Source organism: Siniperca chuatsi, linkage group LG2 (assembly GCF_020085105.1).
Source record: "Siniperca chuatsi isolate FFG_IHB_CAS linkage group LG2, ASM2008510v1, whole genome shotgun sequence".
NCBI classification, from domain to species: Eukaryota; Metazoa; Chordata; class Actinopteri; order Centrarchiformes; family Sinipercidae; genus Siniperca; species Siniperca chuatsi.
Window position 1 is genome coordinate 15,913,438 of NC_058043.1, and position 23,348 is coordinate 15,936,785.

The 23,348-nt window shown below is 38.6% G+C and overlaps 2 protein-coding genes across 5 annotated transcripts in view; both read left to right on the forward strand.

Annotated features, from left to right (window-relative positions):
• Positions 1-3,768: 3,768 nt before the first annotated feature.
• On the forward strand, positions 3,769-12,365 carry ptgis (prostaglandin I2 (prostacyclin) synthase). 2 transcript variants are annotated; one of them, XM_044174691.1, is made up of 10 exons: positions 3,769-4,211; positions 5,910-6,033; positions 6,589-6,764; positions 6,874-7,020; positions 7,131-7,243; positions 7,367-7,548; positions 9,609-9,771; positions 10,090-10,271; positions 10,783-10,934; positions 11,473-12,365. In XM_044174691.1, the coding sequence occupies exons 2-10, from the start codon at positions 6,004-6,006 to the stop codon at positions 11,630-11,632; spliced, it is 1,305 nt and encodes a 434-aa protein (XP_044030626.1). In that variant the 5' UTR covers positions 3,769-4,211; positions 5,910-6,003; the 3' UTR covers positions 11,633-12,365. The 2 variants fall into 2 exon arrangements, with proteins under 2 accessions (XP_044030626.1, XP_044030619.1); XM_044174684.1 differs by lacking the exon at positions 3,769-4,211 and adding an exon at positions 5,083-5,427.
• A 5,032-nt stretch (positions 12,366-17,397) lies between these two features.
• kcnb1 (potassium voltage-gated channel, Shab-related subfamily, member 1) overlaps positions 17,398-23,348 on the forward strand; it is a 41,457-nt gene continuing 35,506 nt past the window's right edge. Inside the window, exons 1-2 of one of the 3 annotated variants that reach the window (XM_044176615.1) lie at positions 17,398-17,593; positions 21,025-21,680. In XM_044176615.1, coding sequence (XP_044032550.1) covers positions 21,072-21,680 — 609 coding nt within the window. In that variant the 5' untranslated portion in view covers positions 17,398-17,593; positions 21,025-21,071. Of the gene's footprint in view, positions 17,807-21,024; positions 21,681-23,348 lie in introns of all 3 variants that reach the window. The other 2 variants (XM_044176606.1, XM_044176624.1) reach the window with 2 other exon arrangements.

Genomic DNA, 23,348 nt, shown 5'->3' on the forward strand with positions numbered 1-23,348 from the left:
GATGTGAAAGTCAATCTGAGACTCCTCCCCTAGCCCCCTCCCTTCTTCACCACTTTTCACCTCATGGATGATTTTAGATGTGTCTGATATGCAGACCTTTGCCAGTAACATGTATGTTGTAGTCCACAGCTGAAAGGATACATACATTCGAATTTAAATGTTTGGCTTATGTTATATATTTATAATATACATCCAGTTTTGTGACAGAGAACATAAGATTGTTAATAAAATACTGGCATCTTAATACAATAATGCAAATAAAAATCCATGCATTATTGTAGGCTATTTTTGAAGAAATCTATACTCATTTGTCGCTGGAAACCTCATAATTTGAAGTCTGTATGGCCACATGTCAAAATTAGGATAGTAATAATAATTATAATTATCCACATTATCATGATTGGGACCTAGAAGGACTTGAAGACTGCAGGAACAATACAGATTCAAAATGTGTTACAACTGACCACACAGTGTCAGGCATGCATCATACAACTAGGGCTGCACCTGACGATTATTTTCATTGATGATTAATCTGACGGTTATTTTCTCGATTAATCGATTATTCGTTTTGTCTATAAAATGGCCGAAAAGAGTGAAAAATGCTTGATAATTTCCCACAGCCCAAGGTGACGTCTTCAGACGTCTTGTTTTGTCTAAAACCCAAAGATATTCAGTTTACTATCACGTATGACAAAGAAAATAATCAAATCCCCACATTTAAGATGTTGGAATCAGCAAATGTTTGTCAGTGTTGCTTAAACAATGACTAAAACCATTAATTCATCATCAGAATAGTTGCGGATACATTTTCTGAACCACTAATGATCTGCTGGGCCAATGTAGAGCTGTAAGTTTGTCACAGTATCTCTGATACTACTGTGTAGCCTGCTAGCAAATCAAATGTAGATAACGACAACTAATTGACATCACAGAAACTTATTTCTGAGTAGAAGAAACCGAGATGTTACAAATGATCTGCGTCATGACTGAATCCATTATCCACCGCATAGTTGCAACATTTAACAAAAATGATTGAGCACCTCCCCAGAGAAAGTCAGCATGGCTCAGTGTGTTGCTCTGCCCTGCCCCTTCCCTCTCAGTGCTCTTCACTTTGGCACAGTCTACTGATAAATGCTGTCAAATGACTTCCTGTGACTTCTCATGTGCAACGGTGTGCCACGTCTTTGATCTTACAGCTACCCAACATGTGTCTTTGTGTCAAAGCAATGTAAACTGATGTGCAGGACAGAAATAATTGAGCACTTTCTTTTTGAGCCTTTGTGCCAAGAGTGCATCTTGAACTGTGTCAAGATATTCCGGTCTGCCTTTGTACCCAATTCTCAGGAAATATGTGGGCTACTGTCAGCCTGTTAAAGCTGGGAGAGAGCCCAGGAGAGATCTGCAGGAGAACCGTTCAGTTCTCACCACACAATCTCCACTTCCACTTCTAATTTCTTGAACAAATGTTACTCATCAATCCTTGGCCTCAGAGTGAGCCTGATAAAAATTTGGGTGAGTTTGAAAATAATGTGAAAAAGCTGTGTCTAACTGGGCCACGGAAACTGTAACACCATCCATTTATAGGCCTTTACAGGAGGAATGATCATCACATGGCCCACCTAATAAAGATCCCTCACTGTGTAAATGTAAGAAGAATGTAAGCAGTCTTTATGGTGGAATTATTCAGCCTAATGCCTAATGTTCACTATGTCATTTTATAATTTAAGCAGAGATGACTTTACACTGTTTTACTTTTTATTATTTAATCATTAACCAAAATATTATTAATGATTAATTAATGCTAATGTTTTGTATAACCTCATTTACACTGCAGCGTTATTATATTGAATAGAATCAGATTATACATCTGTCCTTAATTAACTGATAAACCAAGTGTATTTCAGAGTTTAAATAAAGTATAAATACAGTAAGTAAAATTATAAATAATAAATACAACATTATATTTGTTATAGATAATTCTTCATATTTGCAGTGTTTAAAAGTAGCCGATGGAGCTCAAGACTATGTGGTAGAGATTCAGGTTAAATTGTTGAGCACTAAAACTGTTTTATATTTAAAAATATAAAAAATACTCTGCTATGATTAATGTTTTGTTTAACATGGTTATCCCACATAAAAAGTATTTTTTTAAAAACAACTCTGAAAAGGGGCTGGAATCACATCTAGTCTTTCTCACTCAATGAGAAATTCTGGATATATAAAGGCCCGCCCACCACTGCTGCATGTTAGATTGACCAGTGCCAGTGAGAGCATGGATGTGGGTGAGAGACATACATCCATGGTGAGAGAGCATCAAATTGGCTAGAGTTAGAGGAAACATCAGAGATTCAGCCATACATGTTTGAGCCCGTGAGGAGTTTATTGGGCACCAAAATTGGGGACTAGCAGACGTATCAGAATGGTAAGTGTAGTTAGGATCTTTTATTTGTTTATGTTGTTTGTTAGCTTGTAACTGGCAGTGGCTGACATGACGTTAGTGGTTGTGAAACATACAATAATATCTGCTATGATGTTACAGTGTGTTCACATTGTTATCACATAATGTTAGTAGATAGGGAAAGGATGCTCCAGGGTCCCATCCAAAAACTGCACACTCTACCATGTTCGCTGTCAAAACTTTCACTATGCTAACTTAGTGCCAACACTTGCTCTGTATTGACAAGTCGCTCTGCTTGGAGGTTTCCTGTTTCTTTGCTGGTAGTTTTGCGATTGGCTTTCAGATTTGTGATTTGTATACCAAATCTAGCTTTTCTGGAGTGTTTGAATCTCAGATTTAAGGGAAGTGTACAGACATCTCCAACTTCAGTAGAGGAATGTGAAAACACCTCTCTAGTGACAAACTTTGCACAGATACAAGTCAAAAAACAAATTTTTGAGTGGAGGGGTACTTTGGTTTCCAGAGCACCACACCCACCTTTTATGAAACAGGCCGTTTAGGATCATTAACATAATAACACCATTATTCCTGAAACTTTGCCCCTATTGGCTGGCATTATCGCTGGTCCCTTCCCTTCCCTTGGGAGATGTCTAAGGACTATATAGCCTTAGCCTGATTCAGACTTGAATGGAAAGCATTAGACAGTGAATATATCCTAAATTCTAGGTGTAACATCACGCTGAAGGACAGTTTTATTTGTTCAAATGGAACTACATTTATCACATAGAAAACTCAGCACAACATATATGGAGAACCCAATCATACCTGGGTATAAAGTATGGCCACAGTAAAGGAATTAATTACAGCATTTTCTTGAAACACTTTGATAAGGTGGTCCAGTCATTTTACTGTTTTATAGTGTCAATAATGGTAAATGGACTGTAATTATGTAGCACCTTTCTAGTATTTCTGACTACTCAAAGTAATTTGTAATTGTGTGTGTGTGTGTGTGAACTTCACTGTGTGTGTATTTTGTGTTGCCATGGCTTTTTAATTGTATTATATATAGTTGTATTGTTCAATATTTTGTTAAATATTAATTTGTTTTAGTGTAAAATACGGGGTCAGAATTTGTGATAGCGTTATGTGGGATACTGGAATTTGTAGCTAGGTTTTATGTGCTGTGCAATGGTAAGTAACAGGAATGTTTGTGTTTATAGTTAACGTTATATTCATTTCCCGTGTACCTATACACACACACACTATACACACACACACACTATTTTTTAGACAATTCGTGCACATTGCACTATAAATGTTTGCTGTAGGAACTGAAGTTTCAGGTTGTTGTAGCTAGTCCGGTCAGTTAGCGAAGAGCACACAGAATGTTAGCACTAGCTGCAAGCTAGCGGCTACTTTGAAAAACCCACAAATTACTAATTTAATGCCATCAAAGTAATATCGTAAAATCTTTTCAGTTAATTTGTCCACGTTATTTGACTCTCATTTACCACCAAAACGTGGCCGTTGTAGACAATTTAAGTAGTCCATGTGGATGTAAAACTTTACGCGTTAACTAACTTTCATTTTGGCCTAAGTTACTACGGTTTTGCCTGTTAAATAAAATACAGTCTTATATTTGACATTCCTTAAGTATATTTTTGGGGGGATAACAAACTGTTTACGTTCTTAATTCATGCGCATTAATGATCTAAAATGTTAGCACTGATCCAAGGACTTTGAGCTGTATGATTTTCATTTGAAGTAAGAAATAGGAGACTCCACTCCTGAACTTTTCTTCAGCTGCTGAAAGGTGAGGCTACTGTAAATGCATGACTACCCTCTGCCGGTACCGTCCACGCACCAAGCAATTTTAATATATTTCATAAGAATTATATCTTTAATGCCATTATCAATTTTATGTTCACCGTTCATTGTAAGTTACATTCAATAGATTGATTGTATATTTTGTTGTTGTCATTAATTATGTCATCCTGATTGTCCACACTGTAATTTTACTATGTTGGTCTATTCTGTACACATGACATCTATCTATCTATCTGTCCTGGGAGAGGGATCCCTCTTCTGTTGCTCTTCCATTATTTTCTTGTTAAAGGGATTTTTGGGGGAGTTTTTCCTTATTTGAATTCAGGGTCTAAGGATAGATGGACAGCACACTACTGTACAGATTGTAAATCTGTACAAGTGATTTGTGATATTGGGCTATATAAATAAAATTTACTTTTTATTCTGGTAAGGTATGACCAATAGGTCATTCATTCATTCACTAGTAAGAATATTAGTAGAATCACATGGGCATAAATTAAACAGCTCATCTGTAGTTCAGAATTAGGTAAATTAATCATTGGTTTCAGTGTGGCAGACAGCATCATCAGTAGATACTTGTGCCTGTGACTGTCTGGAAGTCATTGAAGGGAGGTAAAAATAGACATTTCACAATGTTAAAGGGAAATTTAATGCTGTCATAGCAAGATCTGACATCAACAAACTGAGAACTGTGTGACACCAGGCCTGAAATATTTGTGTCCTGACATCACCCCTTACTTAATGAAACATGAGTCCCTTTACCATGATGATGTCAGTGCTATGAAATGTTCTGGCTGATGGCTTTTCTCATGCACTGTATGAAGTATAAAAGAAAGATTTTGTGCAGTCAACTGAAAGGTGTAACTTAATGTGAACTAAGGTAGAAATATTTAAGTGGCATTTTGAATGGTTTCAGTTTGTGTTGCTCACTCAGGATATGGAGGTTTTGTGGTGTCTGACTTTGTCTACTGCACAGTATTGTGCAACACTTTGTGTCGCAAGCCACACCTTTCCATACCTCCCAACAAAAAGAAGTTGCAGCTGAGCCGGGCTCTAATATATAAGTGAGTTGCCAGCTGCAATGGAATAAATTATCTGCGAGACAGGACAAGTATCAGACTTTACGAAAACATGTTATGGACAATATTATTGCTACTTAATGGACTGGTTGCACTAGTTCTCCTTTACTTCACTCGCACAAGGTAAAGCCATTCATTTATTATGCTGATATTTTATAGATATCAAATTATTAACAAAGGTGCATTTCATAGATTGTAACAGACTGAGTCTGAAAATAATGCAAAACCATATTTTGCAAATGTTATACTGTAATTTAGAAAAGCTTTACTGTTTCTCTATTGTTATTTTAAGTTAAGTACAATTAATATTACCAATAATTATATTGGAATACCTCTTCATTCAAATGTTGATATTATCTGACTGATAAAATCTGGATGTCCGAACAATATTGACAGTTAAACTCTTAGTTAAACTTATGTCTTTAAACAACATAAGAATAGAATAAAACTCCAACCGTGGCTTTTCACACGATAGAACGTGTTATTGTGACATAACTTCACGTTAACTCCAAACCTGTTGGTTGAGATTCATGAATGAATGAAAGGTAGATAAACCAACTCTATCACACTTTTGTAATTTTAATGTGTTTCCTTATACCTGGCAGACAGAAAAATGAGCCTCCTCTGGACAAAGGTTTCCTCCCATGGTTGGGGCATGCGTTTGAGTTTGGAAAAGATGCTGCAAAGTTTCTGGCCCGGATGAAAGACAAACATGGGGATATTTTCACAGTAAGTTCTGATAAAGACTGCATAACTGTGATGTGGAACTTTTATCTCCAGAAGTGTCAGTGTTTAAGGAAATGAGAAGCTATTTTGAGATGAAAATTAGACTGTCAAATAGAGTAAAAATGAATATGTAATGGTTCGAAAGAAAAGAGTCAGAGATGTTTTTGTATACAGAAGCAACAAGTATGTCAAATGATCTGATATTGTAATTTATGATCTGAAATGTAAATCAGGTTTTCAGATGACAACAACAAAATATTCATTTTAAAAGATATCATTATGCATGTGTGGTGGTAGCAAGTTAATTAATCCCCCATACTGCTTTTAATCTGAATATATCTGAAATTAGTACTGCACGTTTTTTCCAATGTAGAACAAAATGTTCCACTGAATAAGCCCTTCTTGCAAAAAAACTGGCCATTACACATATCTTCAAATTAAAAGACAAAAAATTAGACTTTTTTTTTTAGGATAGAATAACTCTAATAAGAGCTGGTTAAAAGAATGCAATTGAAAACAATCAATACTGGAACAACTAAAATGATGATGTCCTCCCAGGTCTGTGTTGCTGGTAAATACGTGACAGTGCTGTTGGACCCAAACTCTTTCGATGCCGTGCTGAATGACACAGTCTTCTTGGACTTCACCGGCAACAGAAACCAACTTCAAAAAACGATCTTCAGTCTGCAGCTGCCGAGCATCAAACCTACAGCAGAGAGGAAATGGATGGAACAGTAATGAATGCATCTTTTAAACACAGCCTTTATGGTTCACTAAATGATAAAAAAAAATCTGTTTTAAATGAGTGTTGCAAATCTCAATATGCATTTATTATTTCCTCAGGCATTTTCAGGGTCGCAGTCTCTCCAAGCTCAGCAGTTCCATGAACACTCACCTTCAGAACCTGCTGCTGAGTGACCAGAAAGGCTGCAGCCCATCCGAGTGGAGACAGGATGGACTCTTTAGTCTTTGTTACAGCCTACTCTTCAGGTAACACACAGCATTTTAACCTAGAGAAATACTGTAAATGAAATGATCTAAGTGTTTATACTCCCGGGAGTGACAGACAGGACAATTTGTAACTTCATTGCTGTGCTTAGGGCCGGATATCTTACATTGTTTGAGGTAAAAGACAATGCTACTGCGGTCTACAAAGAGTTCCGCAAGTTTGACGATCTTCTTGCCAAACTGGCTCGCCGCTCACTCAAAGGAGGTAAGCTGCACAGTAGCAAATGGAAGTAAAATAGTTTTACTTACTCTCGATTTCCTGTCTGGATTTATATCTATACAGCACAGCAGTACAGGTATGAATGAATTTATTTCGGATCTCTAACAGGGGAAAGCAAAACAGCCAACTTATCCCGGGAGCGACTGTGGGAGCTGCTGTCCCCAAACTGGCTGAGCGAAGGGTCAGAGTCAAACTCCTGGCAGCAGAGCTACCATCACTTCCTGCAGGAGGAGGGGGTCGATGCAGAAATGCAGAAAAGAGCTTTCCTTTTGCAGCTGTGGACCACACAGGTGAGAGCTGGTTTATTGCCCCTCCTCACACACACAAACCTTAAACACACACACACACAATGAGATCAAAACATATAAACTTTCCACACCCAGACTACATGCTTGAATTCCACACCATGGTGCTCAGTTTGCCTACACTGCAGAAGTGAGAGGCCATGGATTCCTCTCTCTCAGTTATTCCTTGCTACCTGCCTCAACCTGTAACTCAGAGTGGACTTTTGCCAGTTATGATCATGTGAATCAGTTTCTGTTACACCTTATCTTGTTGAGGTCTGGTAATTACACATACACATACAGTGCATAAGGGAACTGTATTAGTCAGCTGAAGTTGATTCCTCTTTTTCCTACTTCACACAGTGTCAGGCACTCATATGTGGGAATTGTGCTGTGAATCAGGTTTTCCACTGCTGACTACAATGCAGCTCCACTGGACTCTGAATACAGAGTTGTTGCTCTCTCAACCTCACCAGTCCAGACAAGTTCAGATCAACATGGTGTCATTTCTCTGTGCTGGCAGATGGGGGCGATAGCAAGCTGTTTGATTGTCTTTGTGTCCACTATTCATCTGTGCTACATTTTAGCTGTAATAGCTTCAGCCCTCTGTTAACCTGCCAGTCTCATTGGAACAATGATTGTTCACGCAGCAACACCAGTGTATGGTATTTAAGCGAGGAGGGACCTTTGCCAGGCCACCCACGGCGGGCTCTTTTAGACGCTCTGCTGATTTGGGAAAGACCGCTCTTCCTCCAGCATGTTTGTTTGTGCTTCATCATGTCTGCTGGGATATCGGAGCACACAGTCTCAGTCTGGGACGGAAACTGGAACACCACTGCAGAGAATAGAGGGATTAGTTGTGAGAGTAGTGAGATGTGCCAGAGTGAATATGGCTTATACATGTGTTACAGGCAGACTGAGGTATTTCAGAATGCAATGCTAGGATTTCACTAAAGCCGCCCACCACTTCATCATGGACCCTGTACAAACTAGTGGTTGCTATTATCTTTCCATTTGCAAACAATCCATGTTATTGACTGAAACATATATAGGTTGAAATTGATTTATTTGCTACTTTCCTTTATGGGGAGAGGCTGATTTGATGTGTTGTGGCATCTGTGCGCTCTCACCCACACACATGAATTTTAATGTAAAAAGAATTCCTGATTATATCGAGAAAGTCACTTTATGGAAAATAAAGCGAGTCACTGGCTGCCACATTAGTGTTTTAGTGAGTCTTGATTTCTTAGCTTTTCCCAGTATACAGCTGCCAGTCAATCAAGTCATACCCTAAAGGAATAGTTTGACATTTTGGGAAATAGGCTTATTCAAGAGTAGCAGGAGCTAGCAGCTGGTTATCTTAGATTAGCATAAAGACTGTAAACAGGGGGAAACAGCTAGCCTGGCTCCATCTAAAGGTAAAAGAAACGCCTAATAGCACCTCTAAAGCTCACTAATTAGCACATTATATCTCATTTGTTTACTCCATACAAAAACTCAAGTGTAAAAACTACACTACAGTGTTGTCAATCTTCTCATCAGACTTTCTAAGCATATTTCCCAAAATGCCAAACTGTTCTTTAAAAATTCTCACTCTGGTGCTGTTAATGTAAGCAGACTCAAATCATTATCTGGTGATCTGAAGATCTAAGAGGGCAGAAAAGACACTGTGATGTGGGCATTTTTGGGCATTTGCCCCGGCTGTCAATGGAGAGCTGACCTGAGATGTGCAGAGGTAAGAAGAACAGCTCCCTTAACCCACAGCAATTACTATCTGACAGGCTCAGGTGTCTCTCCCAGAGAGGCTGACAGCAGTGTCAAAGTGTGGACTGATTCACTGGCTTCTCCTCATATCAGTCATATTCAGACAGCAGCATTACAGAGAGCTGAGAGGAAATATCAGTTGAAATATTCCCAAAAGAAAATAATTAACCAGAAGTATCTCTATATTTTATGCATTGTATGTCCACATACACAAAATGTCCACTGACTTTTGTGTAGTTTTTCATACTAGAAGCTTATGTGAAGGACTGAGTTTGTGCTAAATTGGGTGTTTTTCCTTTCAGTGTAATGCTGGACCTGCTGCCTTTTGGCTTCTTGGCTTCCTGCTCACTCACCCTGAGGCCATGGAGGCTGTTAAATCAGAGATCAGAGGCCTTACTCTCCAGGACACTTCCCTACAGCATCCCCCCATCAACCCGCTGGAAGCACACAGCACCCCTGTGTTTGGTATGTAACAGCTGCTAGCAGCCTTTTCACTTATTCACTTGAGCTCTTCCAACTTGGGGTTTAGCCTCTCCAGTGAGATGGAAACAAAGGCTCATTTGACTTGTTGGAAATAACAAGATAAGTGCAGCGTACTAAAACAATGACAGAGACAATAAAAGTTTGACCTTTAATTAAATTAAATAATGATTGCCTTCTTCATATATTCATATCCATGCAAATGTTTGTACCTCTCCAAATTACGCCCGAGGGCACCGCTGATTTAACTCACACTGACACCCCTCTGACATCATCCACTCTGCTGTCCTTTCCATTCTGCAGATAGCGTTCTGAGTGAGACCCTACGGCTCACCGCTGCGGTAATGATCAGCAGAGAGGTGGTGCAGGACAAGATCCTCCACATGGCCAATGGACAGGAGTACCTTCTCAGACGGGGGGACAGAGTGTGTCTGTTTCCCTACCTCAGCCCTCAAATGGACCCACAGATACACCAAGAACCACAGGTACTTTTTTGTGCAGACCCAAAGTGTACTAACACAGGCCGCGATCAAAACATTAACAGCAGAAACATGAAAACACAACTGTTTTTGTGATGAGTGCACCAAATGCTGTAATCACCTCACATTTTGTGGGATATGGAGCCTCCACCATCATGATACATATAGTTGTGCACCTCCATTGTGATATTTTTAAGCCATATTATAGTGCTCAAAGCAATCTTGAGGAGGCAGGATTAAGCAGTGTGATTTAAATCACTGACGAAATACATCCTTTGGGATAAGCTGCTAAATGCCTACAAATTAAACAACTAGGAGCTGACTAGCAAGAGAGCAAGATCAATTCTCAATGTTCGTTCTGTTGTTTGTCTTCAATGGTTAGAGGTGATAATTACATATTATTTTTAACAGAAGATATGGAGCAGGAGACATATGATCAAGCCTATTTGCATGATATTATCATGCACACATCTAACGTATGCCTTCATATATATTTTTTCTTGTCTCTTCTCAACAGATTTTCAAGTATGATCGCTTCTTAAATGATGATATGACAGTGACGGATCACTTCTACAAGGATGGAAAAAGGCTGAAGTACTACACCATGCCCTGGGGTGCAGGGAAAAACATCTGCGTTGGGAAAGAGTTTGCTGTTACAGCCATTAAACAGTGAGTGTGAAAATAAAGCTTTTTAAAAAAAATTTAAACATTTATATCTTTCCATGATGTATCTTAAGTTTTAAAGTGATACATTCATGATCAAAGCATTTCCTGCAATTTCATCCCAATTACCAGACCAGAAAAATCCATCTCCACATAAAGTTCCCCCTATTATTGTATCAACCATTAGCAACAAGCTGTAATATAGTAATGGCCTATACTCTGTAATGATTTGTATGAAAGAGGCTAAGGGTGCAATAGAGGACAGTCAGTTGGGAGAGCACACCTTTGTCAGCCCTCATATCCAGTTACAAAGGTTTGAGGTCAATCCTTATAAACAACACACAAGGGGGGCATGTTAGTTCATGTTGATGTGTAGACTAGGAATTTTGGTCAGTTATTTTTAGGCATTTTGTTGTTTATTTCAGAATTTCTGGATTTAACTGAATGTGTGAAACCTGTATTTGCTCATATTAATATTGTCTAATAAGTCCTGTTTATCAGTGGGTGGTCCCCTGTTCTAAACTGCTAAATCTTGTGTCTCTAGATTTGTGCTCTTGCTCTTGACTCATCTTGATCTGGAGATGTGCGAACCAAAGGCTAAACTGCCGCCAGTTAATCCCAGTCGCTACGGTTTTGGGATGCTCCAGCCGGACGGAGATCTGCAGGTCCGATACAGACTAAGGAGGGCGCAGCATAAAATGTGACTTGATGATTTGATTAACTGTAAAAACTGTTGATTGATAAACCATGTTATTTGTACTATAGCACTATTTATTCTATGATATTAAATCAGTGCATCTATGTATCATATTGAAATTAGTTTGTTAAAGTTGTTTGTGAAAAACAGTCAATATTTCTCATTTTTGAGAATACTATGGGCTAGACGTAGTTGATTCGAAGGCTTTAAAGTCCCCCTCCACTCAAACGTGTTTTGCTTGTTGTTACTTCACTTGTTTGACCTTCTCAGTGCAGAAAGGTGTTTGTGCAGAGTTTGACATTAGAAGGCTGTTTTCACATTCATCTGCTGAAGGGGGAAGGTTTCTCTGCACTCACCTTAAATCTGAGTATGAGAGGATTTTGTCACATCACAACTAGTGTGGAAGCATCATGGTCCAGTTTGTAACTCACAGAAACGTAATGTGGAAACTTTAAACTTCCAGTCCACATTCACTGAGAATGGAGTTGAAGAGTGAGTGAAGTGGGAGACATTTTGTGTCCAGTTGTTAAACTTAATAAAAATATTTTATTATTCAAAAATTCTGGATTTTTCAATGTGGTTAACAGAGTAGATGAGATTTTTACCTGTTTTGATTTCTAACTGGGAAATTGAACTTTTTGTGGAAAAAGATACACAAATTATACTAAGCAGTGTATTTATGTCTTAAAACATGTCTGGAGAGGATCTTTAACAAAATGTGGAATACAAAATAAGAAAACGCCAATATGTGAATTTACTCAAGTAACCTACTGTACTTAATTTTGAGGTACTTGTCCTTTACTTTTTTTATTACTATTGTATGGTACTTTTTACTCCACTACATTTATTTAACAGCTATTGTTACTAGTTGCTTCTCAGATTAAAATTTTACATAAAACAATATGGTCTTAAAAAAAATACATTGTTAAAGATTAAACCAGTGGTTCCCAACCTTTTCGGCTTGCACTTCTTAAAGGAAGTTTTTCCTTGCCACTGTCTCCAAGTGCTTGCTCATGGTGGCATTTGTTGGGTCTCTGTAAATAATATTATAGAGTACGGTCTAGACCTGCTCTATGGGGAAAAGTGCAATGAGATAACTTCTGTTATGAATTGGCGCTATATAAATAAAATTGAACTGAGCTTACAAAACAGGAAGTTAGGGCTGTTCCACGAAAGAGACATTTCCTCTCTAAACTTATAAGATGGTTTAATTTAAATAACAGTCTAACACCCAAAGAGGTCAAATTATCCAATATTTCACAAAGAAGAAAAGATTTACTCCAGAGTCTGAATAGAAATGTGTGTTGCAGACCTTTTTTCATACCCCATTAATCATTTCACCCCCCAAAAGATGGTCCTCATGCATTGATGCATTAACAGTCTATACTTTTACTGTTCACTCTCAGAAAATAAAGCACATAATTGTACCTTTAGGGGCAGTCATTGTCACTGGGGCAGTACCCTCTAAGGTACAGCTGTTGTACCCTTGTACCTTATAGAGAACAGTCTTGTACCTGTGGAGACAATTAAGTACCTTAATTTAACAGTACAAAAATGGACCTTAAAAAATAAAGAAGTACAAAATTGGCTTTTCTTTTGGTAAATGTATTTATACACAAGAAACAGAATGAAACTTATCAGAATGTATTAAATCCTTTTTATTTTCACATTTTTTTCCATGTTTAAACACAATGTTCACATTTCATTTTCATCAATGTTGTGTCACAGTCTGTCATGTTCTCTCCAGCCACTCCCCTTCACTCTGCACTCCCTCACCTGAGTACTAATGCCAAGCACCTGTCACCTCGTACACACCTGCAATCAATTAGCACTCCACTCACCTATAAAACCCAGCTCCTCACCACAGTCAGTGTCCGGTCTTGTTAGGATTTAGACAGAACGCTTTTCTCCTGTACCCTCTATGTCACGGACTTATCTATTCGTATCCGGTACTTCTACCCTGGCTCCTGTCTTCTTCAGTCTCCCGTGTGTGTCACTCCAGCTCCTGGTCCTGTGTGTCTCCAGGCTCCCGTGTGTATCGCTCCTGTTCACGGTCTCGTGTTTCTTCACTCTCCTGTGTGCATCAGCATTTCCCCAGAACTCCTGTAAAGGGTCGGTATCAGTACCATTTCACCCATTCATACTCTTCGTGTATCAATAAACGATCCCTGCGTCTTCACTGTGTCTCCGGTCTGTTCTGTCCGTAACATGTTGAACTGTGACAAACTATTGTCCAGAGTTAAGTGTCATTTGCCTGGAAGTCCATTTCATCTCCTGGTTTCAGTAAGATCCATTCTCCATCAACCTTGACACTGTATGCAGTGTCATGACAGAGGAACCAACATTTTACCACAAAAGGATCCACATGGTGTCGATGTTAAAAATGTGTTTGATTTCGTCAAAATAATGGAATTCTCTCTGAATGCAGTACATCTATGAAATACATCTGACGGCATGCTTGACATTGACTGTTACTTCACACACGTTGGATAGCTTTGTCTGTAAAATCTACATTACAGAGGTTGTGATTGCCTGTCAGGGCTCTCTGCAGTTCCACAGGTAAAGATAAAAATGGAGTGGTCACACTTTTTCCAGGTACCTTTTCAAATTCACCCAGCATACTCTGTGAAGAAAACTCCCAGCCCTGTCTGAACTAGTGTCTGTTTCTCAGAGTTGTAGCTATATTCAATTTCAGCAGTTATGGGAAACCATTTTGATTATGAATAAGAGCCCACCCACTGTATGTCCTACAGCATCCCTTAACTTATAATGGACAGGTTCTGTCATATTAAGCTTGGATTTACAATGGTCTTTTATCATATGGAGATCGAATAGCCTTTGATGCATCATCAAAAAAAAAATCAGACTGTATGACCCTTTTCAGCTCTTGACTTTGATATATCAAAACCACTTTTCTGCAGGTGGTAAGCTATAAAATGTATTATTCATTTATTTATTTATTTAAAGAAAGGGGGGAACAATGCATATTAATGAACATTTACACAAATGTAAATATGCCAGATTATAGCCTAAGGCTAATTTCCATCTGCAGACCCCCTGGCAGGTTAACAGAAAGATAAGAACATACAGTACACTTCAGTTGGACAGAGACAGGAAAACAAGGTTTTATCGTGTTAGTACAACTACAAACATTCAACAGAAAACAAGTCGAAGGGTCACAGACAACAGTTAAGACACATATCTGTATTGCACAAGCCCTTCTACTGCAGTGTCCTATTGCACACACCCTTACATTGCACTGATCCTTAAAAGTATCATAGTTCTCCTTAAAAAAAAAACAGTAAGAAATTAACATCAACAATTTCTTGTTGAACAGAAGTGATTTTTTTTTCTCTACATTTCAGAATGAACTTGAAAAGATTTTCTCTGAAATTGAGAAAGTTCATCCATAGATGGAGGATTTTCAATAACTGTGTCCTAGGCTCATCAGAATCCTCATAGGCTACTTCATTATCATTTCTTTCATACTCTTTGTCAGGACATAAAACATTGTCTCTATGTTTCCGATACACGTCGTCTAAAACACACTATATTTAGTAAATGTTGACTGGCAGTCATTAAGTCCACATATAATAGTGAAATTGGCTTCATGGGCATGAATAAGTCCTATGTGCTGAATAGTTTCATCAAGGTGAATGTTCTAAAGCATTTGGAGCACTGGTATGGACGAGGCATTGTGGCATCAATAGAGACTTATTTGCCTAGTGGCAGTTACTGGCATAGGCTGGTCACCATCCTCAGCTATTTTGACAATATACCTTTGGAGGAACATCAGTGTTCTTTAGGTGTTTTAGATATGCAAGATAGAAGACGAAGTACATGCAGAAAGCTGAGAGGATCCTTCAACAATTCCTGAGCTGCGGCACACCTCGATGCCGTTCACTTTAACAATGTTTGGAGCTCTCCTGGTGAAGGCAATTTTCCAGTCTTGATCAGTCAACTCAATAGTTGGGTACGGCATGTCAGGATCACACAATTCAAAACCAAAATATAAAAAGACAAAGCAAATTAACATGACACCTGTACCAAATGTTCTTATATACACACACAACCCTGAAGAAGTCTGGTATAAAAGGGACAGTTCACCCATTTTGACATTTTACTTGCTCTCTAAGGAGGTATGAAAGGCTGTTCCGATGCTGTTCATTGTTCTTGCTGTAATGGATTTCACTCAAAGTGAAAATAATACAAGCATGTGTTGTTGTGCATCCATCAAAACATTTTTTCATTGACCAAACTTGGTGGATGTATTATACTTGCATAGAGCAGCAAATACCACTATATGGGTACATTTTCACTTACCCCGGTGGGTGCAATCTCCTTTTGCCGCCATGCAAAGGTTTGCTGCATTTGGTCTCGTACAATCATGAATACTGAAAACTGAATACTAAGTTGTCTTGTGTAATTAAATGTTTTATTGAATGACAGACCTGACTTGACAGACCTGATAACTACAAAACTAATGTTGTTAACTAACGTTAGCCAGCCAGCTACAAGAGGCATTTTACATCAGCCGAACTTAGTGAGCTTTATGTGCAATTATACACTAGCTATCAAAATTAGACAAAAACTTTAGCCGGCGAGCTACAGGGGGCATTTTACGGCAACGTTAGCCAACTTGGTGAGCTGTATGTGCGATTTTATATTAGCTAGTAGAGGACAAACTTTAGCCGGCGAGCTACATGCGCCATTTTTCAATAGCTACCATGCTGCCACGTTTTATGGCTGCTGGATTCACAGTAACCTAAGGTTAGCTGTAATCCAATTAAAATTAAATTTACCTCTGAATCTCTGGGCTTCGACTTCTTCTCTCACCTCTATGCGTGCTTCAGTTATATTTTTTAAGAGGTCCTCAGTTGAAAAGCTAGCGAGCACCATGACTGCGAGTTGTCTGCAGCGAAAAACAAACCAGGTCGCAAATCGCGAGACAGTTTTGTGAACTTGAAAGTCCAACAGCCAATCATTGCAGGCTCTGCACGTTTGACACATTTTCATTTACTTACAGTCAATAGTATATCATAATGACAATATTGACTGAATGATTGTATTAGAAATTTTTCATATCCACAAATCTACTTACAAAACATTTATTTATTTTATTTTAAAGGTATTTAACCTTAGCCTACAAGTTAAAATCTACCTCAAATAAATAAGGAAACAGTACAATAAAAGTATAGTGGTATTAATATTTTACCTAACTTTATTTTGTTTTTGGCCTAACACAATGATATTGTACCTTAACACGTAGAAGAAAGGGTACATATATGTACCTTCTACTGTTTGGGAACATATATGTACCTTTCTGGCCCTCAAAAAGGTACACATAGTTACCTTGAGGTCCAATAATTAGCCATAGTGGGTACATTGTGTGTAGATTGTACCTTGGGGGACAGAAATGGATTCCTACTGTACCCCTATTTCTGACTGTGTTGGTACTTGAGGTACATTTTGCTGCTAATTCTTATGTACTTTTTGAATGCAGGACTATTTTTTTTACATTCATGTAATGCAGGGGATCTGAATGCTTCTTCTACCACTGCTTATATGTGGAGACGAGTGGAGGGTAAACCCACCTACCGTCATCAAATTAAGCAGCATTAAATTGACATGTTCCAATAATGATTGACAGGTTCCTTAATTAGGTGGTCGTTTAAATCCCTTTTCTCTCACTGATTTTCATACATACCCATCTTTTTTATGTTATCTAACTGTACAGCTCGACACAACAGCGCTCGTAAGTCTTCTACAGCCAGGCGTCAAGGCGCGGTGCTGAAAGAGTTAATCAGCTGTGGAAGCTGAGCTGCCACGGATCCACCTTCAGAGAGATGCGGCGTCTCCTCGCACAGCTGACTGGGAAACACAGGTAGTCTGTCCGAATTGGCTCTCGGCATACTTGTTGATCTTGGGGCGGAACAGCGGTGCGATATGCGGAGCAGGAAACCGGCCGGTAGGCAGTAGATCTTGCTGAGGATCTTTCTACCATGTCGGAGGCAGAGGAGGGGAAATGGATTGGGTTAGACCCTGGCAATAGTAAACCAATAACGGCGTCTCCTTTTTTTTAAATGCTACTGCTTCATCTCCGTTTGTACCAGCGGGCTGATTGTTCACAGAGCGGTACGGGCTGATTTGGTTCAGTGCAGGATGACAACAACTCACTACGGTATATTTAAAGCTTATTTCCATGTTTGGTCTTTGAATCATATGTAAATAGAAAATCAATTGTAATAGATTACCAATGGTATACAGGACTACTGTGCATTAAAACTGCACCAATATGGAGCAGGCAGCCTTTGAAAAACAGAGAAATGCTTAACGATGGAGGATTTTGCATTCACAACAGGGCAGTTGTAAATGATTAAACATCACACTGAGCTTATTCTCGGTCTCAATTTAGCTACGCATATCAGAACAGTGTTGCTACAGAGGAAGAGATACTGTTTGTTTTAGTGGTGCGTTTAATGCTGAATTATTTTATCGAAGCCTTGACTTCCATAAACCAGGAGGGTGGAGGCTCCATCAAATTAACATTTCTTTTTACTGCTTCCCCGCAGCCTGTTACTGCACGAGCCGACATAACAATGTCTGCATCCTCAAGTCTACATTCTGTGTTAATGTTTTTATTTTGTATGTGCTTTGTGATGCATGTTGACACAATGCTTCGGCCTAATTGTGTTTGTGAAGAAACTTTGTGCGACAGTGATCGATGAACACATCTGCAGGCCTGTGGTGTGCTTCCACGCTCTCATCATGCAGACATAAACAAAATGAACAGCATGTAAAACGTGCAGCTCGTGCCTACAGTCAGAAATAGATCCAAAAATGTTGGACCCTTTGTGAGGAGAAGATGTAGGGTATACATATCTACTCAGTCAGCCTGTGATTCTGGGAGTGAACAGCGCTTCCTGGTATTCCAGCACCATTCGAGTGGACAGCGCTCACTCTGTAGCCACACTCATCACTGTGGTGTCCTGCGTCCCCACCCACATCGCTGCATGGGCGTCACATGAGCAGGAGCAGTGATCAACCAAATGCTAGGGATGACGAACTACTACATGCAAACAGACAAACAAATAAATCACATCAGGAGGCAGTCTGGGCTTTGGGCTGTGTGCAGCCATGTAAGGCATTCAAGAGAAATAGCTTTCGTCATTAAGACAAATATTTTACTGTTGGTAATAATGTTATATCAGTCACCACTGAGAAGATGTCTCCAAAAAATAACTCAGTTAACATAAGTTTTATGTTGGTTTTAAAGTTTTGGTGGGAAGTTGTTGTATTCAACAAGGTGTCTTTGCATCAGTTGATGACAGAACGAGATAATCTCTATTAGTCATGGTTCCCAAATATCTTTCTAAATAGAAATGTATGATTCTGCAGACTTTATTAGGTGTGAGTCATTTCGAGAACACATCCAGAGGTATGTCTATTGTAGATTCAGGATATAATTTTAAAAAGAATTCAAAGAAGATGATACTATAGATGATGTGGTAACTGCAACTGATGAGTGAAAATCCAGAGATAATAAATCAATTTATCTGTCCCACATTTCACTGCCCAGGAGCCCTTTGAACAAAGGATTTTCAATTCTGGTTTTCAAGACCCTGCAGTTCCATGCTGGGTTTCAATCTGAGTAGATTTTTGAAGCAGTTTTTAAAGTTTTGGGCAAAGTCGTGGGAAATTACATTCAGTGAAGTTGCTCTCAGTGCCTGGTTTAGTTGATGACAAAATATTGAGTAAGGTTTCCATCCACACACACACCCCCGTGTTAACTCCTAATATGTGTGAGTTATCTCATGAACCCCCATCTGAGGGTGGATTTATTGTTGATTCTAAAAAGAATAAAAAATAAAAATAAAATAGATAATACTATAGATTATGTGATAATAGTAATTAATAGTGAAATATCCAAAGATAATAAAACAATTTATCTGTTTCTTATTTCTCTGCCCTGAAGCCTTTTAAACCAGTGATTTTCAATTCTGGTCTTTACAACGCTGCAGTTCCTCGCTGGTTTTCAATGGTTTTTAAACTTTTAGTGGGAACTTTTTTTTCTTAAGTTTAGTGAGTTAGGGCTGTCATGATATCAGATTATCACTACACGATTATCCTGGCCAAAATAATTCACAATGACGATATGATCGCGATATCTATAGACATTTTTTTTTTAAGTTAGCTAGTTAAAATCTAGCTAAAAGCTAGATAGTTACTGTGTCTTCTTCTTCTTTTATATGTTTTATGGGGGGTGGCAACCAGCATTAAGGTGCATTACCACCATCTACTATGAGAAAAAGCGAGAACGGAAAAGAACAGAAATGATTTAAGAGGTGCTGGATTATTTACACGAAATTATCATATGTGTATTATTAACATGATATCAATATTTCATTTTTAAATATCACGATTATTGTCAGGTCACTGGTACATTGCAACAACCCAACACCAGTTTGATTGATATTTCCCTGGAGAGCACAATCAAGGATAAAGGAATAAGGAGGACGATACAGATGATGTGATAACAGTAATTAATAGTGAGATATCCTGAAATAATAATATTGATATATTTTATCTGTCCTTTATTTCACTGCCCCGGAGCCTGTAAGCCAGTTATTTTCAATTCTGAAAAGGAGTCTGAAGAATTACATCTAAGTGTATATTTACTGTTGACTGAGGAAAGAATTTTGAAAATAATTAATAAAAATAATAAATAATAAGATGGTACTGCAGATGTGGCGATAACACTAACAAGAATTAAATATCTTGAAATGATGGTATACTTAATCTATTCTTTATTTTACTAGCCTTGAGCCCTTTCAACCAGTGATTTTGAAATCTGGTCCTCAGGACCCAGCAGGTTCCGTGCTGATTTTCAGTCTAATGAGGGGAAGGACCAGGATTGAAAAATGCTGCTCGAAACCAGTGGTTTCCAATATTTTAGGCTTGTGACCCCTCATCACAGATTATGGTCTTTGTGTGGACATGAGCTGTGAGCAGTTCAACTGAAGAGTGATTTTGCCCTCTTGGATTATTTAATTTCAAGGACTAGAGGCCTGGGGAAGTGAAAGCATCCAATATTTCACAAGAAAAAGGCAAAAATTAGGAAAAGTCAAAAATATATCAAAGTAGGTTTGTGTAACAAACATTTTATTATTCTCTTTTCTTTTCTTCTTAAATCATCTTGTGACCTGTCAGATTTATCTTATACCCCTTGACTCCTGACCCCCAGGTTAGGAACCACTACTCTAAAGTACTCCTGGGGCCCAGGCCTAAAGCTTTTATCACCATATTAGTTCAGAGTCTGATGATTGATGTGTGGGCCTTGACATTTGGGGCTAATCCTAGAATACTAATGATTTCGTTTTGTTTTTTTGAATCCTTTAGATACAATAATGAAAGAAAACAGGACCAACTGTAGTCCATAGCCCTGGATGTTTGCCTGCTTCCTTGAATCTAAAGTCATCATGGAGAAATCCTTGGCAGAGTTAAATAAAGCTGACTCCCGCTCAACATCATCGCTGCCACCTGAACCGGTGGACATCATTCGTAGCAAGTCATGTTTCCGCAGAGTCAGGCTGAATGTTGGGGGTCTCCCACATGAAGTCTTATGGCGAACGTTAGATAGGCTACCACGGACACGTTTGGGAAAGTTAAGAGATTGCAACACCCATGAATCTTTGATGGAAGTGTGCGATGACTACAACCTTGAGGAGAATGAGTACTTTTTTGACCGACATCCAGGGGCGTTCACGTCAATTCTGAACTTCTACCGTACGGGTAAGCTGCACATGATGGAAGAAATGTGCGCCTTGTCGTTCAGTCAAGAACTCGACTACTGGGGCATTGATGAGATCTACCTGGAGTCATGTTGCCAGGCGAGGTACCACCAGAAAAAGGAGCAAATGAATGAGGAGCTCAAACGAGAGGCAGACAATATGAAAGACAGAGAGGGAGAAGAATTTGACAACACTTGCTGTGCCGAAAAACGAAAGAAACTTTGGGACCTCCTGGAGAAGCCCAGCTCATCAGTTGCAGCAAAGGTAATTGTCATTGGATGTTGGGGTTTAAGAGATGAGTGTGTGATTGGTTGGAGCAGTCCTCCACTATCATGATTATGATTTGTACCGGCCTACACACAAAAAAGGCACACACACAGAAACATGTAAGCACCACTTTGGTCCAGACTGAAATATCTCATATACTATTAAATGGATTGCCATGAAGTTTGGTTCAGACATTCATGATCCAAGTGGATGAAGCCTACTGCCTTTAGTGATCACCTGACTTTTCCACCAGCACCATCTTCAGGTTGACATTTGTGGTTTGAGTAAGATATCTTGACAACTATTGGATGGATTGCCATGAAATTTGTTACACACATTCATGTCCCCCTCAGGAGGAATTGTAATCACACTGACCCCTTAACATTTCCTCTAGCGCCATCCTCAGATCAAAATTTTAATTTGTCCAATACTTTGATTTATGACCAAATACTTGCAAAACTATTTACATTCCCATCATCCTCAGCTGTACTTTGTGTTAAATGCGAATTAGCAAATATTAGTATGCTAACACGCTAAACTAAGATGCTGAACACTTGCAAACATTATACCTGCTCACATCAGTATGTTAGCATTGTCATTGTAAGCATGTTAGCATGCTGACATTAGCATTTAGCTCAAAGCACCTCTGTGCCTAAATACAGCCTCACAGAGATGCTAGCATGCCTGTAGACTCTTGTTTTATAGTGCATCATACTTTGACATATTGATATGTGATATAGTCCCTCTCTTATAATAATGATAATAAAACTTTATTTATAGAGCACTTATCAAAACAAAGTACAAAGTGCTTCACAACAAGAAAAATAAAATAACACAGTGAATGACGAAATATAAAGAAATAAAACACATGAAATACAGAAAAACAATAAAATAAACAGTAAAATAAACAGCCAGTTCAGGTAAAATCAGGATATGCTTTCAGATAAAAATGTGTTTTGAGACGAGATTTAAACGAAGACACTGACTCAGACAACCTCTCTTGAAATAAGTAATGTGCCTTTGGTGTGGCATTTTGAAATGAACTAACATGTGATGTTGTACTGGTGTAGTTTTTAGACCACTGAATCTTTATTAATAGGCCTACCATAAAAATGCCTGTGCACAATACCACAACTTTTATGTGATTGTGCACTGCTAAGTATTCTGTGTGGGTAACGGGCAACCAAACATAGATAATCGCCATTATTTCAGAGGAAAACAAAAGTTTTGCAACCGTAAAAAAGTACCATGGACTTTACAGACCTACGAACACATTTTAAAAGACATTTACAGTTGCACAAAAAGGGCCAATCAGGATGCCTCCTTGTGTTTTGGTGTTCACTTGTGGATGTGATTTATCAGTGTGGGATGTGTGCGCTATTATCTGCCATTATCGTTGTTCAAGAACTAGAAAAAGAGTGTCTTAACAGTCAGATGACTCTTTGGTAACAGTGAAAGTGGCTCTCTGGATGCATCGCTATTAACCATCTTTAGAACATGACACAAGGTTCATTATCTGTATCTCCTGTAATGTTCTTATTACCAAACTTGTAACAAAAGTCCATTGCTACTGTTTATCATTAACTCGCTTGTGAAAATATCTATCTCTCCTTCACTGCAGAACCATCATACTCACACACAAAACCACACAGATGTACAAATGCA